This window comes from Gobius niger (assembly GCF_951799975.1).
Source record: "Gobius niger genome assembly, chromosome: 15".
Lineage (NCBI taxonomy): Eukaryota > Metazoa > Chordata > Actinopteri > Gobiiformes > Gobiidae > Gobius > Gobius niger.
In genome coordinates, this window is record NC_136866.1 from 24,401,155 (window position 1) to 24,420,210 (window position 19,056).

Below are 19,056 nucleotides of genomic sequence, written 5' to 3' on the forward strand. Positions count from 1 at the left end.
GGACCCGCCTCAATTTACCGGAAGTAAGCGCTGACGCTTCACTGATGTGTAGACAAAATGGATCAAGTAGATTAACTTGAACACGTTCCACTGGTTATTTATAGATCAATACTCACAACATAACCGTGTCTGCAGCAGCATTTATGCTAGCTGGAGTTGTCCTGTAGGTTTTGCGTGGTTTGGTAACAGAAACACGAGTCTTCACAATGGCAGCACTCCTTCTTCGATCGCTTATGGTCAAAAAGGTAAGTGACATGCATCTTATTAAAAGCTTTTAAGTTTCCAAAAAGTGCTTATTTTAATGTTGGGAATACTGAAAGCCAAGGTTACACATTGCTGCCAGAGTAAGCTGCACTACAGGTTCTTCTGAAAGGTTAGCCAAGCTACTAAAACAAGTCAAGAGTCTTGCCAAAAGAATGGTTTATGTTTTTTAATCTACTCATGTGTCTTTCTGCAGTATGCAAGTAATGACGATGTTTGTTTTTGTCTTTCTTGCAGGCTCCCGTTCACTTTGGTCGCATGTGTTACTCCTCTTCTTCAGTGGTAAAGTTGCACAATTTTTTTCATAACTCAGAGAGCACTGCTTTTACTGTAGTTAAAAATAACTATCCCATCCCACTCATGTTGGTTTACATTTTATTTTATAGTCTATTATTATGTATGTATGTTTCTTTACAGTGGGTATGGAACGTAAATTACATAAAAATAACTTGCTATGAGCAGTTGTTCATAGATTATTTCACATAGTTGCCACAGCTGCCCTGGAATAGAATGACGGAAGCAAGGCTGCCAACCCCTCTCGCATACACACCATTTGCCTAATGTATGTAGGCCTGTCACAATAAATACAATATCGACTTATTGTCCAATGAATTTCAGAAAAGCAATCCACACATACTCTTAGAACAAGGTATTACTGAGATTTCCACTTTTTAAGTTTGTTTTCCGTGGCTTCAAGTGGTCCATAATAATATTGTTTGTCACGATATTTTGCCTCAATATATCAAACTGAAATCTAGTTATCGTGAAAGGCCTATGTATATGTTTTAGGGAAACCTATGCAGACACAGGGAGAACATACAAACTCTAACCGCTTCGCCACCGTGGCCTACATTTTACTTTTTTCCCCCTCGGCTGTACAGGATTTACTAATGTGTAATATGGACCGAGGAGGGTAGAGTAGCCAAAATATATGACAGTATGAGTAAAGTTACTTTAAAATAATTTCACTCAAGTACAACTAAAAAGTACTGGCTCAAATGTTCGCTCAAATAAGAGTAAAATTAACATTAAAAATGCATTAAAAAAAATGTACCTGAGTGGTGTGATTAGTAAGAAACTGTAAAAGTCTGATTTATGGTCCAGTAGTTGCATGAATTATGAGAAAAAATGCATGGAATAAAGTGAAAGTGAAGAAAATACCATAAAATCATATAGAAATAAATCCTTATGACAAATTCAGTTTACAAAATACATCTATTGTATGCATCAAACTGAAGATTTGTCACTTAAAGATGTACTCACAAAGGCACAACTTACTTTTTTTTTTTACTCAAGTAAGAAACAGATACTTCATTTTAATATCACTCAAGTACAAGTAAAAAGTACTGTATACAAAACAACACTTGCAAAAGTACAGTTAGTTCAAAAAGTGACTTAAGTACATGTACTACCCACGGCTGAATATGGAATGAACTGAACTGTCATTTATTATTTTCTGGTTTGTTTCTTGTTCAGCCCACCACAAAGCTGTTCATCGATGGCAAATTTGTCGACTCTAACACAACAGAATGGATTGATATTCCAAATCCGGTAAGTGTTATTATTAAAAATACCTTTGACGGTGGCAGAGCGGTGGCAGAGTGGGTCGCCTCGTGATCGGAAGGTCGCGGGTTCGAATTCCAGCTCCCACAAATGCACACTGTGGTTGTGTCCTTGGGCAAGACACTGCACCTTACTTGCCTCCAGTGTCTGCGGACATTGGTGTATGAATGAGAGTGTGAATGGGTGACAGGTTCCTCACTGTAAAGCGCTTTGGGCCTGATAAAGGTAGAAAAGCGCTATATAAGATGAGTCCATTTACCATTTTCCTTTGCTACTGCTAGTGCTGCAAAGTGAACCACCAATTCCTTCATGATGAACTTGACAGTTAACACACAAATCATTTGTTTACGTTACTGCATGTGCAAACCTAAACCAAGCCAATGATTGAAATGAATCTTCTAACTATTTACCATTACATGTGACTCCATGTGTTGTTTAACAGGCTGTGAGAAAAAGAAAAGAAAAAAAAGAAACAGATTAGACACTGGCAACAGCCAAACAGATTGACACAAAAGTCCCAATGCCTGATCAACCTGGTTTGGTGAGCTTTTCCATAGCGGAGGCCAGGGCCAAACCGGTCTGATCAGGTATACGTTTTGGGATCGACCTCTAGCTGTGGCCAAAGCGTGCTAACCTGTGACTTATGTGACGTGAATAGACGCTGGCCTCTGATTGGCAAGTGAGAGGGTGGACAGCCCTCACTGTTAACATGCAGGTCATAGGGATTTAATAATTCACATCATCATACCGCTGTTCTATAAGGGGATTTTCCTGATATTAGCATTTAGCTGCTGTTAGTGCAACTTTAGCTGGTGTTTGCATAAATGTGCTTACCTTCATAGTTCGTATTTTAGCAGTTTCATTTCTGTTTTATTAGCCTTGGTACCTCTGAATGATTTGATTTGTCCACATTTGTTCTCATAGTGGCTTACAAAACTTTAATGACGTTCTGTACTCCTCTGTGGCGGCACCACCCACATCAACTGCGGTTGTGTAGTGTAGTGGAAACAAAAGCGTGTTCTGGGTAGAGTCGATACGTGCACGTACAGTGGGGAAAAAAAGTATTTGGCCAAAATCCAATAGGAAGTCTATGGGAAACTGACCAAATACTTCTTTCCCCACTGTAGATCGTGGTGTGCACTGGTTGAGCCGTGCTATGTGGAATAGTGGCTTAAGGGTAATCTGGACTCCTGCGTAATGACCCTCGTTTGTTTTAATTACTCTCTCGTCATTGACTCTCTACCCAGGCCACAAATGAGGTGGTAGGTCGTGTTCCCAAAGCCACTCAGGAGGAGATGCTAGCGGCTGTGGACTCCTGCTCCAGAGCCTTCTCCTCCTGGTCCGAGACGTCCATCCTCAGCCGACAGCAGATCTTCCTCCGCTACCAGCAACTCATCAAAGACAACATCGTAAGTAGTTTGTCTTACAATTTTGGGAACATATCGCATTAGTTTTTCTGAGAAGTATGGTGTTTACAGTTAGTTTTGTGTTAAAAAACTCAGTTGCAATCCGCTGGGTCATTACTTCAATTACTTGAGTCGAATAATGTCCTCAGCAGAGCTCCCCGTGTCCCCATGAGGTCTTATTATGAAACCTCTGCAAACATGCTCTCATAATGTGCAGCTCCAACCGAATGAATAACAAATGGAAAGGTGCGTCAATAGAAGGGAAATAATGTGACTTTCAGGGTCATCCTTTGTGTTCCAGAAAGAGCTGGCGAGGCTGATCACGCTGGAGCAGGGCAAGACTCTGGCAGACGCAGAAGGGGATGTGTTCAGAGGACTGCGTAAGTACAACGTAACGAGGGGACGCCTGGCTGCTCTTTACGAGGCGGCGTAGACACGGGGTTATGTAGCATCATATCATTTTTACTGTTGGGGATATAGCACCAGGATCTTTTTGACGACCCTCTGATGGATAAAGGGGTTATAAGGTGGATAAAGTGCTTCAGGCCGTAGCTTTTGTCCGCTTTGGTGCGTGACTCCCTGGTTACAGTAGTTTCTAAATCAGGGCGGGATGATTTTTGTCCAAGTCGAAAGATGTAGAGACGAGAGTAGCAGCCTGAACTGAATAAACATGTTTTACATAGACTAAATGATGAGGCCTGTGGATCGTCCATCAATTGTCCATCAATACAAAACGTGCTCCTAATGACCAGCTAGACTCAGAAAATTATATTTTTGCTGTTGGTGATAAAAAAGAATGGATTTGGTTGAGGACATAACCTTTGAATCACATAACAGGCTGCCTTTATTCAACGTCTCCATGGAAACGAGCTGGAGACCGCCCCGCTTTCAGCGAGGTTACAACAAGTCAGGTCTTATGATAAAACATACCCTTTTTCCCCATTTCAGCTACGTAGACGCTAGAACGTCTATCACACCCGCTATGACACATTTGAACACTTCTATTCAGAGTCCATTAGCCTGCTCAATGTATTTTTCCTATAGCCATTAGCATTAGCCGCCAAACATGGCAAATTAAGAACGATCCAGATGTTTTCAGCTGTTGTCAACCCATCGCCCACATATAAGTGATGTCAAAGCCTAGTTAGAAATCATGAATAAACCTTCTGAGATTTTACTCGAGATACAAATTAGCATATAAGTGTGCTCAGTTCAGTTAAGTTTCTGCTTTTTGTGGGTTGAATACACATCCAATGGCCACTTAACATCACCTTATAATATGTTAATGATAAAGAAAACCACAAACATTATATAAACATACCTCTTCATATGTGCTTTCCTGTTCATTTGTTTGGGGTGGAACATTCAATTTAAAGCGGGTCCGGGCTCAGATAGCTAAAGGTTTCTGTGATTTCTATGGTTCAGTTCAGTTCATCATTTGTGTATCAGGTAATTTTTGTTTTACGTAGCCATAGTCCATAAAATCATGTGGGGAGTCAGTGGATTATGCTGATTTAGCCTGACATTCTCTACTCTGCGAGTCATTAAAATGCGAAAATAAAATTCATAAAACGAATTGTGCCAAAATCAAGGCCTTAAATGTCAGTAAAAAAGGCATTCAATTGTTTTCTGAAAAAGTTGCCTGCTGCTTTTGAATATCTCCTAAGGCAGTTTTACTTGGAGGCTGATGAGATGTGCTTACTTTCTTCTTATTAGTGCAGACATTTGATATCCGTGGCCGTCTACTTGCTAAATGTGCTAAAACATGCACTTAATTATCAATAAAGGTATTTTTCATTGGGAAGGGAGTCTTCGTTTCCCTTTCTTCCTTTTTTTGTTCAGCCCAGACGTGTGTCGCGTCCAGATTCTTCTGCCAAACTCATTTCTGTGAGCTCTCATCTGAAAAGCTCCGTTCACCTGTGGGTGGGCTGCCAGCGCTGCACAAATTAAACCAATGGTGCTTGAAGGTTTATTACAACTTCGGGAGGTAGAAGTGCACAGAATTTGTTGTGAAAAGTGCGGAATAAGAACTAGAGAAGTCCTTGTATTAGGGATATTTAAAACTTATGCATGACCCTCAGCTAATACTGGCAATTCGGATGTAGGTGATGTAGGAAACTGGATACAGTCCAAACGACACAGATGAGATCTTTTTTATAAGCAGCCCACTGCCATATGTGGTAGGGCTGCACGATATTGGAAAGAGTTGGGAAATGCGATTAGGGCTGGGTACTGTTAAATATTTTTTTTTATATCAGTACCTGAACTAGACAGAAATATTTGTTGTCTAGAACCAGAAAACATAACAATAATGTAGATTTATTCTATAAAAGACCATTTATTTTAAATTTGTTTCATTGATTTGTGCTGAAATAACCAAGTAACTTCCTTTATTTCTGTCCTGGTCCAACAGTCACATTATACACATTATAACTTGGATCTCAAGATATATTTTTTATTTTTTCGATGCCAGTAGTACCTAAACTTTCTTTTCCCCAATACCACGCTGCCACCGTTTAAAGGAATAGGCCACCGTTTTTCCATACTGAGATATGTTCTTACCTGAGCTTAGACGAGTTGATGCGTGCCTGTCCGGTCTTTGTGCGTGCCCATCTAAGAACTTGGTTGTTTCTAACTTCACCCCGTTTGGAGCTATAGGAATACACTGGGAGAGGCCAAATGCTAACAACATCTTTGGTCTTTTTGCGTGACTGAGGGCACACAATTCTTCCATACTGTGATATGTTCTTACCTGAGCTTAGACGAGTTGATGCGTACCTGTCTGGTCTTTGTGCGTGCAAGTGGAAGAGCGTGGTAGCGTCCAACATCACCCCCGTTTGGAGCTATAGGAATACATTGGGAGAGTTCAAATGCTAACAACATCTTTGCGTGATTGAGGGCATGCACAAAGACCAGACAGATACGTATCAACTCGTCTAAGATCAGGCAAGAACATATCTCAGTTTGGAACAACAGTGGCCTGTTCCTTTAATGGTACCCAGACCAGGACGATATGTGATACAGATGTGCAGTATAGCGATATTTTACTTAACCGTTTCAACACCGTATGTTCCATGCAATTCAAACTCAAATTGAAAGTTTTTTTTTTTTTTTGATGTTTAGGCTTAGTTTGCAAAAAATGCATGGCTCTCAGTCAGATGGAAGACTTAAAGGAATAGGCCACCGTTTTTACATACTGAGATATGTTCTTACCTAACCGTAGCCGAGTTAATATATACCCGTCTGGTCTTTGTCCGTGCGCTCTGTCAGTCTGTTAGGCAACACGTGGAAGAGCTTGGTAGCTTCTATCGTGAGCTTTTTTGGAGCTATGTGACATGTGGGAGAGGCTGCGTATGTGCTCCGTTTGCGTGACAGAGCGCACGGGCAAAGACCAGACGGGTATATATTAACTCGGCTACGGTTAGGTAAGAACATATCTCAGTATGTAAAAACGGTGGCCTATTCCTTTAAGTGACTCAGTGATACAGTATATTGTGGCTTCCTGCGATACTGATATGGCATAATGTGCAGCCCTTATACTGTATATTGTCCTAAATCTGATACAAATCCAAAAGGGATGCAATAATTCTACATTGATTTAGTATGCCCTCTTCAGTTCAATACGCAAATGTTCTCAATAAAAATCGATGGAAGATTGTAGATTTGCCGCTAATAGTATTTTCAGATGTTTCTCTTTTCAAAGGTCTATATTTTTGTGCGTTAGTATTGCTTGTTAGTATTTTATTAGAATTTTTTTACATTTTAATTCTTGTTCAGCACATTAAATGTATTGAATCAAAATCATGACCTTCAGATCATAATAATTATCAAATCGTGACTGGTACCGTTAAACAATACCAGTATGGTTTAAAAAATAATTATTAGTATATCTTTAGAGACCGAGTTTTGATGCTGTTGGTCCAGGGACCGCATTTAAGGAAGTTACAGCTTGAATAAATGAAAAGAAAATAGTCTTTTATGGAGTAAATTGTCATTATTGTTCTGTTTGTGGTTCTGGATGAGAAATATTTAGTATCGGTATCGAAGAAAGTATCTACGTATCTAAGTATCTATGTATATCTGTATTTAATTTTTTTTTAACAGTATAAAGCCCTAATCATGACTAAAGGGAATTGTTGCATCCCTAGTATCTAATCTTTTGCAATGCAACTTCAGCCTCAACGCCCAAGGCACATTCCTCAATAGCACATACAAACACAGTGTATGTACAATACCAACTGTCTGAATGCAGCCTTTCTGTTTTAGTTTTAGAGATGTTTTGGCCCAATGATGTAACTAACATTCCAAGCAAACGACCAAAGTTTTGCACCACCTGGTAATTTTCGCATGATTTCTGATCTTTTTGGCCAAAAGTACCAATTAGGGCTGCAAGATAAATGTTAGTTTATTAAAACGGCAAAAGCTCTCCAAAGAGAACTTAATGTTTCTGCCTCTTTTGGGTCTTATTGCACAGAAAAACGTCTAAACCCTGTTATTCCTTTCCCCACAAACACGCTGTAATTCTTGTGTTTCTTTAGTTGTTCACTTTGCAGGCTTTTCCCAAATGTTCATACCCCTGAGCGTTTTAATAGTGCACTTTGAACTTGATTGAAAAAGAAAGAGCAAATCTTATTACAATTTCAACACTTATATTCACGAAATAGCTCAGCCCAGCTTTACCGAATGGCTCTGCAGAGTACCCTGATGCTCATCTCTTGTTCCCATTTCAGAGGTGGTTGAGCACGCCTGCAGCATCACCTCCCTGATGCTCGGGGAGACGCTACCCTCCATTACCAAAGACATGGACACTTACACGTACCGCCTGCCCATTGGCGTGTGCGCCGGCATCGCGCCTTTCAACTTCCCGGCCATGATCCCCCTGTGGATGTTCCCGATCGGAATGGTGTGCGGCAACACTTATCTGATGAAGCCTTCGGAGCGGGTCCCCGGGTGCACCATGCTCCTGGCCAAACTGCTCCAGGACTCAGGCGCGCCAGACGGGACCCTCAACATCATCCACGGGCAGCACGCAGGTGAGAGGAGCAGCTTTCAGTGCATCAACTCACTGTGAAGGAAACCCTGGCTTGGCTTATTTATGAATACACAGCTGGATCCTGAAGCTGGAGGATACTTTCTATTGCCTTTTCTGAATGAATCAGTATCTAAAAACATAAGTCTAAATTATAATCGTTCATAAACACCATTAAAGGTAATTTCTTTGAGCAAAACCAGTAGTTTTTGTAATGTATTTGTGCTGGAATGAGGCCTGTAGTCTAGTAGGAAAATCTGACATTTTCACTGTTGTGGTTCCGGATTGTTAAGGGCTGGTGGTTTCCAGCCCTTAACAATCCGGAACCACAACAGTGAAAATGTCAGATTGTTGATATAAGATGTAGGGAACAAACTGTATTTGATGAATATGCAACTCATGTATTGCCTTTGTTTGCTTTTTTAGTGAAAAGATTAAGACAAGAATGTTTACAGAAAAGTCAAATTTAATGATAATGTACTTATCTGTCAGATAAAATGAAATATTTTCTATATAAAACAAAATTTTCTCGTGAAATTTGCACTGTATGTGTATTTTGACATTATATAACCTCACAGGAAATCTTGGATTTAAAAAAGAACAAATGATGTGACTTTTTTCATGGCGGAAACAAGATGGCCGCCGTTACTGAACTTGCTGATATTCAGTTCAATTGTTGTATCTTCAAAATTACACCAGATGTTCTGAAATAATTCACACTGTATTTAGACTTCACCAACCTGATGCAGTATGCAACCCCTAATCTTCATAGGTTAATGCATGAATAAATTATATGACATTTCATTAAGAAGAACCGAAATGGCTCATTTTCAGCTGACAGATGTACAGTCTGTCATATATATAATGTAATATCTAAAAAACAAGAAATTGGTATTGTACTATATATGTGTTGTTTGACGTGATACTATCAACAAATCTAGGCCCATCTTGATCTCAAAAGATCAAATTTACATGGATCAATTTCATCTGAAGTATGAACTAACAGAGGTAGGTGCTAGGTTTTCAGTTCACACTGTGGAAACAACTTGATTTTTCAAAATTTTACAATTATTTACAAACCCAAACAACAATGTAAAGTCATCAAAGGTCACACAAAAAGGTTGCGAGATCTTTTGCTTTATAATTGCAAGTCATGCCTAAAGAAGCGCTACGATGTGAATGACTTTTGACGCTGATAAAAACAAAAATGTATCAAAGTTAATAAGCGTACTTAATCCAGTGTTACTGACGAGTGGAGAATTAGGTGCTGTGGATGTTCTTACACAAGCACCTAATCATCAGAGTGTGTGATGAAATAAGGCCATAGATCTAAGCGCGATACAGTCACTTTAAATAAACCCCCAGCGCTGTGCAGAGACTCATTTCCATAATGTATGCAGCCAGTAATGAATGGGACTATGGAGCTAAACCTATGCATCAGGGGACCTTGAATATCTGATGTGACAAAGATATAATGTAGGAAATAACAGATTTTCACATTACGTAGGAATGATATGTTATGATCCTTTATTTATTTATTTGTAGAGCACAATTCATACAGGCAATTCAAAGTGCTTCTTTTAATAAACATAACTGTTTAATTGTAGAACTATTTAACATTTTGTGATTATTAATGTCTTACCCCCCACCTTAACCACTTCCTTTTCTCCAGTTCAGTTTTTACCCAAATCTCAACATTTTAAAGTGATGTTACTATGATCACACTGCCATGATTTTCAGTTGGATTTGACATTAAAGGTGCATTGTGCAACTTTATAATGCAAAATAAAAAGTTGATATTTGTATGTATTTGACCTTACTTTTCATCAAGGTGGTCTTTCCAATGCACCTGGAACAATTGTTTTGTCGGTTTTCTGGTGAGGTCAGTCAGCAGTGAAAACCTTCCAAACAATTGGTCCTGGAGCGTTGTAGAGACCACTGTAATAAAGGAAATGAAGACGCCATGCTGACCACTATTACAGCCGGTGGGTCACTACAAGGTCAAATACGCTCTTTTTTTTTTTTTGCATTATGCTTCTTTAAAGGGGCTAGAAAGCAAGTTGGACATTTTATACTCACTACTGCCACCTCAGGTCTTACGTGTAACTGCAGCTTCTATATTAAGCTTGTGCATGAAGGCACTTCGTACCCGAATTTACAACATTTTGAGTGACCATTGTGGTGAATGGGTCTGGGCTCACTCTACACATTAGGACATTGCTGGGACATGTAGGGGGAGGAAAATACTTTTTAAATTTTAACATTTTTAAACTAGTAATGTGTGTTGTTGAAAAATTATTAAAATGATCAGGTCCAACAAGTGTACATTTTCTATTTGTCGTTTGCTTGTTAGATTCTCTTTCATCATTTAATTAAAACGTTGTGTTTTCTGGTCTCTTTGTAGCTGTGAATTTCATCTGTGATCACCCAGCGATCCGCGCCATCAGCTTCGTGGGCTCGAACCAGGCCGGGGAGTACATTTACGAACGCGGGTCCAAGAACGGCAAGAGGGTGCAGTCCAACATGGTATTATTTTTTCAATTTTATCACTACCCTTTATTCTATTTTGTGTTAACCTTCTCCAGCTTGCATTTGAATTGCAATTTCGATTTTAAGGTTATAGCCCTAATGGAGACTTTTACAATGTTCTTTTAGGGAGCCAAGAACCATGGCGTGGTGATGCCCGATGCCAACAAAGAGAACACGATTAACCAGCTGGTGGGGGCGGCATTCGGGGCGGCCGGGCAGCGCTGCATGGCCCTCTCCACGGCCATCTTTGTGGGCGAGTCTCGCGAATGGCTGCCCGAGCTTGTGGAGCGATCCAAGTCTCTCCGAGTCAATGCAGGTACAGCGGCTTCAGTGATTCGGACGCTTTGGTTTTTACAACACATAATGTTTTTCCATTTCACTTGGTTTGATCATGTCGTGGATCAAATTGCCTCCACTTTTTGACTTGGGGTTAATTTTTACTGTAGACCTACATTACATACCTACATACAAGTTCACAAAGAGTTTCAATGGCCTGGATCCTTGTTACACTCCTTATTCAAACAAATTTGCTTGCTTACACGTGACCAATGGGAAGCACTCAAGAAACCTTGAAACCACCACTGTGAAGCATTTAAGACTGGGAAGGAAGTTTTAAAATAGACCCAGAAAGAATGAAGGATCTTGGAGCCTGATGAATGACTGAATTAAGCTTAATTGTCTCTCTTGGGGAAATGTGTTCTGGGCGCAGATACAGTACTGCTGCAGCTGACAAGGAACACATAAGACAGAAACAGACAAAAAACGACAATTAGTGCAAAATTGCTATAAAATCAATCATTTAATTAGTAAGTACAGCCTTGTGTAATGTGATCGTGATCTTGGGTTGTGGATCCACAGCTGAGGGCCTCCCCACTACTGTAGGAGGGGAGTGGAGCGGGCGAGGACTGAGCTGTGCTTGTGTTTGTTGAGGAGGGAAATGGAGGTGGAAATGACAGAAAATTTAAAGCGTTTGCTTTTGCATTTAGTGGCTCTGTATCAACAACAGGTCGTACTCGGGATGGGTCAGCCGGGATTTTAGAGGCTTGTTTGACAATGACCTTCTAATCCAAACACTAAAACTTTCCACATTCAAATCACATGCTGCAGATAAACAACTTTGGTCGACCATGAACTTGAAGAAGCGGAATAGGAATGTTCATGATTAATTAGTTAATCGTTCAATCACCAACCTGGGCTTAATCTATTGAAAATGATAACTTTTATTTGTCATACAGTGACTCCTAAAGGTTATTGACGGAAGTGAGCGGGGGAAGTCTTTAGGAGTTACTGTGCGGACGTTGTGCTCCTCGTATCATTACGCCTCACAATATAGTACCCCTTTTTATCTGCTTATAAAATCGACATGTTACATTACTGTGTAAATATACTTCGCATGAAAACACTTCACGTAACTTTATTTAAATAGGGAACACGTGGAAGAACTTGGTAGCTTCTATTGTGAGCTTTTTTGGAGCTATATGACATGTGGGAGAGGCTGCGTATGTGCTCCGTTTTCGTGACAGAGTGCACGGACAAAGACCAGACGGGTATATATTAACTCGTCTAAGGTTAGGTAAGAACATATCTCAGTGTGTAAAAACGGTGGCCTATTCCTCTAAGGGCAAATAGATGATCTTCTAAGAACAAATAAGCAGAAAAGGCGGCACCTAAATTTGGATTTTGGTTAATAATTCAACTTTTTAATAATATTTCATGATCATTACAGGGATAAACAATCTTTCATTATAAATTTTGATGATAAACGAGGCCACTCCTTTCGTTCAGTCAGCCAATAAGTTAATTGATAAGAGAAATGAGTGAAGAGTGCTCCTGGTGCTTTCCCCCCCCCACACACACACAAATGAAGATGCAAGCTTGACTGGCTGTTGTTTGTCATTGCTCATATTCTTAAGCCTGATTACCGAGCGCCTCGACGCATTTACCTTCAGGGGACCAGCCCGGAGCAGATGTGGGACCCCTGATTTCTCCTGAGGCCAAGGCGCGGGTGGTGTCGCTGATCCAGAGCGGAGAGGAGGAGGGCGCCCAGCTGCTGCTGGACGGGAGGAAAGTCCAAGTGAAGGGATACGAAAACGGAAACTTTGTGGGGCCCACCATTCTCTCCAAAGTCAAGGTGAGACAACGACCGTCACAAACAACCTGGATTCACCACAAGAGACAAAAGTTCCTCAATGATCAGGCAGAGGGCAAGTGTACCATTAAGTGTAGAAGAATTTGTCATATTGCTTTGTCTTGTGTCTTGTCGGTGGCAGCGACACAAGGCCAAAGAAGATAGAACTCATAACACAGATATAATTGAATACAGTGAGTCCTGCCTTAACCTCTGTATCTACATCCTGATCACGGGTTGGCACCTAGAACAACCGCGCCTCATTAAATCTGAAGGGAACCCTTTAATGAGGCCAGCACTTTCACTTCGAGCTCGAACTCGCTGTCGCTCTAAACCCGCGCTTTCAGGTCATTATAGATAATACACGCACATCTTAAACTCCTGCTGGACTGGCTTTGCCCTTTGCATGAAATCAAAGTATAATCATTGGATTTCTGTACAAATCCTTAAAGGGCAAACCGTTACTAAAATACAGTGATGTGTTGGAATATAAACGTTGCTATGAATACTGTCTAGAAAAAAAGAAACTGTGCTTTCGAATGTAAATTACAAGTTTATGGAACAATCTCCTTCACCTTCCTGTATATCCACTAGGGCTGGGACGATACACTGTTATCACGATCCGATACGTATCACGATACTTAGGGGCCGATACATATTGTGAAACAGTAACTAATTTTGATGTAATATACTGTATTTACCTTTAAAATGTGTAAATAGAAAACAATCATGTGTCCAAAAGTGCCCACAAGATAAAATGCCTCCAAACACATTAACTAAGCTTCTCATTTTTCAACTGGAAGTGCTAATATTGCAGGTATCTTATCTTGATTAGTTCATCCTTTTAACTTAAATTCATGCTTTTAACTTAAAGCCACACCGTGTAACATTTTACCCAATAAATATAATAATATAAAACCATTTATTTGATTACAGACATTTCTGTTATTGAAAAATACCTAAAAAAACAAACAAAAAGAACAACATATGTGTTTGCTGTGAGCAACGCACCTTTCCTCTGACCTGACAGTTGTGCAGGGCGATATGGCCACATATTTATATCACGGTATGAAAAAGAAATATCACCATAACAATATATTTGGGAATATAATTTACACCTGGCAAAATACTTAAAAATCAAAGCCTGTAGCCGGAAAATTCATTTACAACTATTTTATTCTCTTTATTCATCTAAATTCACCTAAATCTCTTCCTCCATCTGGAAACACACAGAAGATAAGATAATATTGCTACAATTATTTACACCTTCATCTCCATTACAGTAAAATGCTCCTGTAAGTTCATCCTCCTCTGTGCAGTTTACTTGTGGTTTTATTGTCAGGAGACTTGGGATAGTATTGTAGTTTTTGAACGATCCACTATGTCCCCTATCTCTCCTGTTCGCATACACAAGCAGGAGGGAAAGAGAGGGAGAGAAGTGCGTATTTGAGCTTGTCCTGAGACTTACGTGAACACTCCTGATGCGAAGGACATTAGCCTTTAACCGCGTTTGCAACATGGTTTTCTTCGTGCCGAGGCTAAGAAAGTTAGCTAGCGAGCTAGACAATGCTTCAACTTGCCGGAGTTCATCCAAGACTCAAATCCTGAGCTCTTTCCTTGCAAATATGAGCGACAAAAGCAACATACTTTATTCATATCATTAGATTCTTTAACCGCCTGAAGCCCCACAGTCATTTTTATGCTGCTGCTTTCAGTGACTCTGAGCGCAGCATCTCCGTGTGGTTCTGAAATCAGCTGCGCATGCAAATGATCTCATCTACCGCGGTAGAAAGTAGAAAGTTTACACCGGTGTCTAAAAACTATAATGGTATTACCGTGCACGATATTGATATGGACCAACCCTACCTGACAGTAACTTAAAGGGGCTAGATGCAAGTTAGCCATTTTATACTCACTACTGCCACCTCAGGTCATACGTGTAACTGCAGCTTCTATATTAAGCTCGTGCATGACGGCACTTCGGACCAAATTAACACCTTTCTGAGTGACAGTGCAGGATTTTAGAGGCAGTTGTGGTGAATAGTTCTGGGCTCATTCTACACCTTAGGACAATGTTGGAACATGTAGAGGGAGAAAATACTTAATTTTAACATTTTTAAACTCTGTATAGTCCCTTTAACTGGGAGTGGGATGCCTCCAGCTCGTCTCCATGGAGATGTCGACTAAAGGCCTCCAAATATGAGAATTAAATTGGTTAGGTCTTCATCTAAATCCTAAATCCATTCTTTCATTGCCCACGGAAAAAATAGCATTTTCTGATGCCACGTTGTTTTGTGTTGGCAAAATGTTATGCAGTGTAGTTCTAAGGTATTATAGAAAAAAGTAGAGCGATTGATATTTTGCCCCAGCCCTAAGATCCACTTAAAGAAATGGCAGTTTGGTCTATTTTACATGGGAACTGTTGAAATCTGCTTTTCTTTTCATCTGAGGAAAAGCCTAAAGATCTTTTCTAACTAGCTGCAATTGATTTTAGTCTAAATCTATCTGTCTCCCTCCCTCAGACGGACATGACCTGCTACAAGGAGGAGATCTTCGGCCCGGTGCTCGTCGTGTTGGAGGCCGAGAATTTGGACGAAGCTATTTCTCTGATCAACGGGAACCCCTACGGAAACGGAACGGCCATCTTCACCAACAACGGAGCCACGGCGCGCAAGTTCACTCACGGCGTGGACGTGGGTCAGGTGAGGGACACGTCCGGCAGGAAATTACCTCTCAGCAGGTGGCCTGTGCGTTCAATAGATCAATGATCAAGCGATGAGCGTCTGAGCTGTGTTTGTCGGCGGTGACTCACTCCCAGTGATATAACTTTGACCCTGGTGAAAAACATCCCTGAAGTGGAGTTTTGTCATGTTTGATTTGTCTCAAAAAACTAAAAACGATTGCCCTCCACCTGCTATTGTCATGAGATATCGTGCTCCTTGGTGTTTTTGATCATTTCAGCTCTCAAATTACCTCTACTACAAAGCATGCCTCGCTGACGCTTATGTTGTTTTTACCAAACTAAAACTAACTTTTAACGTAAACGTTTTGGGACCTAAAAAAGTTTAAGGCAGGAAGTAGCATTCTTGTCCAATAAGCCGAATGCCCATCTCGGGTCGCCCGTTGCATTATGGGTAATGGAATTTCTTTTGGCTGCCAAACAATATTGATAGTTAGCGTGAAGCAACGAAGAAAGCTCTGATTTGGACCGTTTTTAACCGCTGGAAAGTTGATGATTTAAAGCATTTTTGTCGCCGCTGTGGAGCTTGTTACAATATTAGCATAAAGTCTATTTTTACAGCCTCAGCTGCTACGGAGACAGACAGAAACTTGTCCTTGTTCACATAGTTGGAAGAACTATGTGAGAAAAACATTTCTGACCCTTGAAGGCGACTGTTGGACGAAGTGCAGGATCTGAAACTGTGGCCTCATGTCGCTGACATTCATTACATTTAAACTGAATGAGAAATAAAAACGTAGAATCCTTCTTTTTTTTGTCAATAAGGAGATGGACAGTAAATGAAATCGTTTTTATTATTGTGACCAGAGATCCACATACACATATGGCATCTAAATTTACTTTATTTGTATTTTTTTTTTTTAGGAGTGATCTGATGGTGAACAGCAACTAATTGACAGTCGGAAATGTATGCACTATATCTAACATCAACACCGCTTTGAAACTTTTCCCTGTGATTTCAAGACAAATTTAAATGATTTAAAAAGTGGCGCTATGGTCCACTATGGTCCGCTATGGTACACTATGGTCTGCTATGGTCCTGCCTAGGGAGCCGCCATCCTGACTTTCCCCTTGCTTTCAAGATATTGACAACATAAATATTTGTCTTTAAACCAATGCCCGTAAGCCTTACAGTTCACGGTTATGGCTCAATATACTGTACTTCAGTTTCACGCTCTGCTACCTGAACTCGCTCACACACGTCAAAGGCGGAGTGGTTTGTTTGGTAGCCAAAATTAGGAGCCTGATTGACCCACGCAGTCGAGATGTGCATTCGGCTTGCTGGCAAAGCTACTTTTCAGATGGTCTAAAAGTGCTTGAATTGAGAGCATTTATTACAATTTTGAGTAAATTCAAAGGCCACTGAATTAAGATGTTAGTTGTGGTTTAAATTCATTCCCAACTTTCCTAACATGTGAAGCATCCCAATTCAACATTCAACATTCACAACTGGCATCAAATTGATACAAATTAAGATGGTCATTGTCCCATAAATCAGGACAAAACTTAAGATCGAACGGAGGACCTTGGCTGAACGGAGGAACCCTGTGTACTGGAATTGGACACCAAGGACTGGACGGTCTGCGATCTTGGCCCGTCTGCTCAGGGACTCCCATCGGCCTTGAGTCTATAGCCTGTCAGTCCATGGGAGTGGAGTGCTGTGCTGGAGAGTCTAAGGACAGGGGACACCCACTTATTTGGACATTATGTTTGCCTGGATACTTAATTCGCCTGAACTTAGCATTGTCTTATTTACTGCTCTGTTTTATTGCCATAATGTTCGGTGCAGCAACTCCTGTTGTGATATTGGGCTATACAAAACCATTGATTGAACTAATTTTGTTCCACTACTAGAAAACAAAACGGGTATAGTCATTTTCCAATCCTAGATTACGATTACCAAAATCAATAGCGTTGCGGCCCACAAAATTTTCCAAAAATTCCAAGGGGGCTTTCCAGTGCATACATACACACTATGTTGCGTTGTTAAACATGAAGCACTAATGGTCATATATCCATATATCCAAAATAGATAAAAAATAAATAGTTTGTTTGATTTTTCAGATCGGTGTGAACGTGCCCATCCCTGTGCCTCTGCCCATGTTCTCCTTCACCGGATCAAGAGGCTCGTTCAGAGGAGACACCAACTTCTATGGCAAACAAGTACGATAAAGGGGGTGGATTTAGAAATATATTAGCATCATTGTTTATTGTTATTAAAAATGTGTTGCAAACTTCAAAACCTCTACATATTTATATATTTTGGTTTAAACTGGTCTAAAACTGGAATAACCATTTAAGAAATTACCAAAAAGAGAGAAAAAAAATCAAATTAATCTGCCTGAAACTATTACTAGAAATGCACAGGAGAACTGAAAAACTCATTGCTAACTCGCTGTTTTCTCCTGTTTTGTTTTGTTTTTAGGGCATCCAGTTCTACACACAGATCAAGACCGTGACGTCGCAGTGGAAAGCGGAGGACGCCACCGTGACTAGCCCCGCGGTTACCATGCCGACGATGGGACGCTAAAACTGACTTTTACCAATCTTTTCTAAATGCCTTTCAGGAACCAATAATGTTTTGAAGGACAATAACGTAAAGACCTGCAAACGGGTAGATGTATTCTGCTAAATTGTAGTGTTAGTCGCCCCTTTGCCAGATGTAGAAAGATTTAAAAATCACATTTTAATAACAATGTTTCATTAATTAACACGACACTTCAATAAAATCAAGTTTGAGCACATAAACAAATCGATTTTTGCCGATAATGTACTTAACCTTTGATCTTTGTATAGTGAGCCCTGTTGCCCATTGCATTTTTGGTTGCACAAAAAACAAAACATCAATTAAAGGTTTCTTTCCCCTGTATAATAAGGTAAAAAAAAAACTGTAGCAGGATTTTTTTCATTTGGACATGGTTTCGTACAATTTTCGACACTCGTGAAGGACTTGTTGATTGTGTCGCTTTGGTGCTGTGAAGTTTTCTAGCTGGTGACTTTATCTTCAAATATCTATGTATTTGCTTCATCTACAATAAATGTTTGGTTTTAAAGGAAAATTGTAAAGGCCCGGGGTGTTTTTGCCTCTGAAAGCACAACAGATCCGAAATGTACCTACTGTATTTGTTGACATGTACAGGTTAGTAAATAGCTCCTCTGAAGTGCTGTTCTTGACACATTTCTGTTACTAAAGCTTGGGTGAAAAATGGGCTCTCCAGTTCAAATAAAAAACACACTTGAATGGATTTGTGTTTTCTTTCTTTTGGTTTCACCTTTGCCATACTCTTGTAACAATATGCCCTTTAACAAAAACATTGATTTATGGAAGGATCTCATTGAATGTGCTGACCTTGAAATCAAGATTCTGTTCACAGTTCACATTTTACGCATGTCCAGGAGC

General features: G+C 40.1%; 1 protein-coding gene across 1 annotated transcript; it reads left to right on the plus strand.

Moving 5' to 3' along the window:
• Positions 1-101: 101 nt before the first annotated feature.
• LOC306975256 (methylmalonate-semialdehyde/malonate-semialdehyde dehydrogenase [acylating], mitochondrial-like) lies at positions 102-18,319 on the plus strand. Its single transcript, XM_079572751.1, has 12 exons — positions 102-245; positions 499-543; positions 1,738-1,812; positions 3,072-3,233; positions 3,532-3,610; positions 7,961-8,263; positions 10,664-10,785; positions 10,915-11,104; positions 12,738-12,919; positions 15,439-15,618; positions 17,721-17,819; positions 18,082-18,319. The coding sequence occupies exons 1-12, from the start codon at positions 207-209 to the stop codon at positions 18,184-18,186; spliced, it is 1,581 nt and encodes a 526-aa protein (XP_079428877.1). The 5' UTR covers positions 102-206; the 3' UTR covers positions 18,187-18,319.
• The last annotated feature ends 737 nt before the right edge of the window (positions 18,320-19,056 follow it).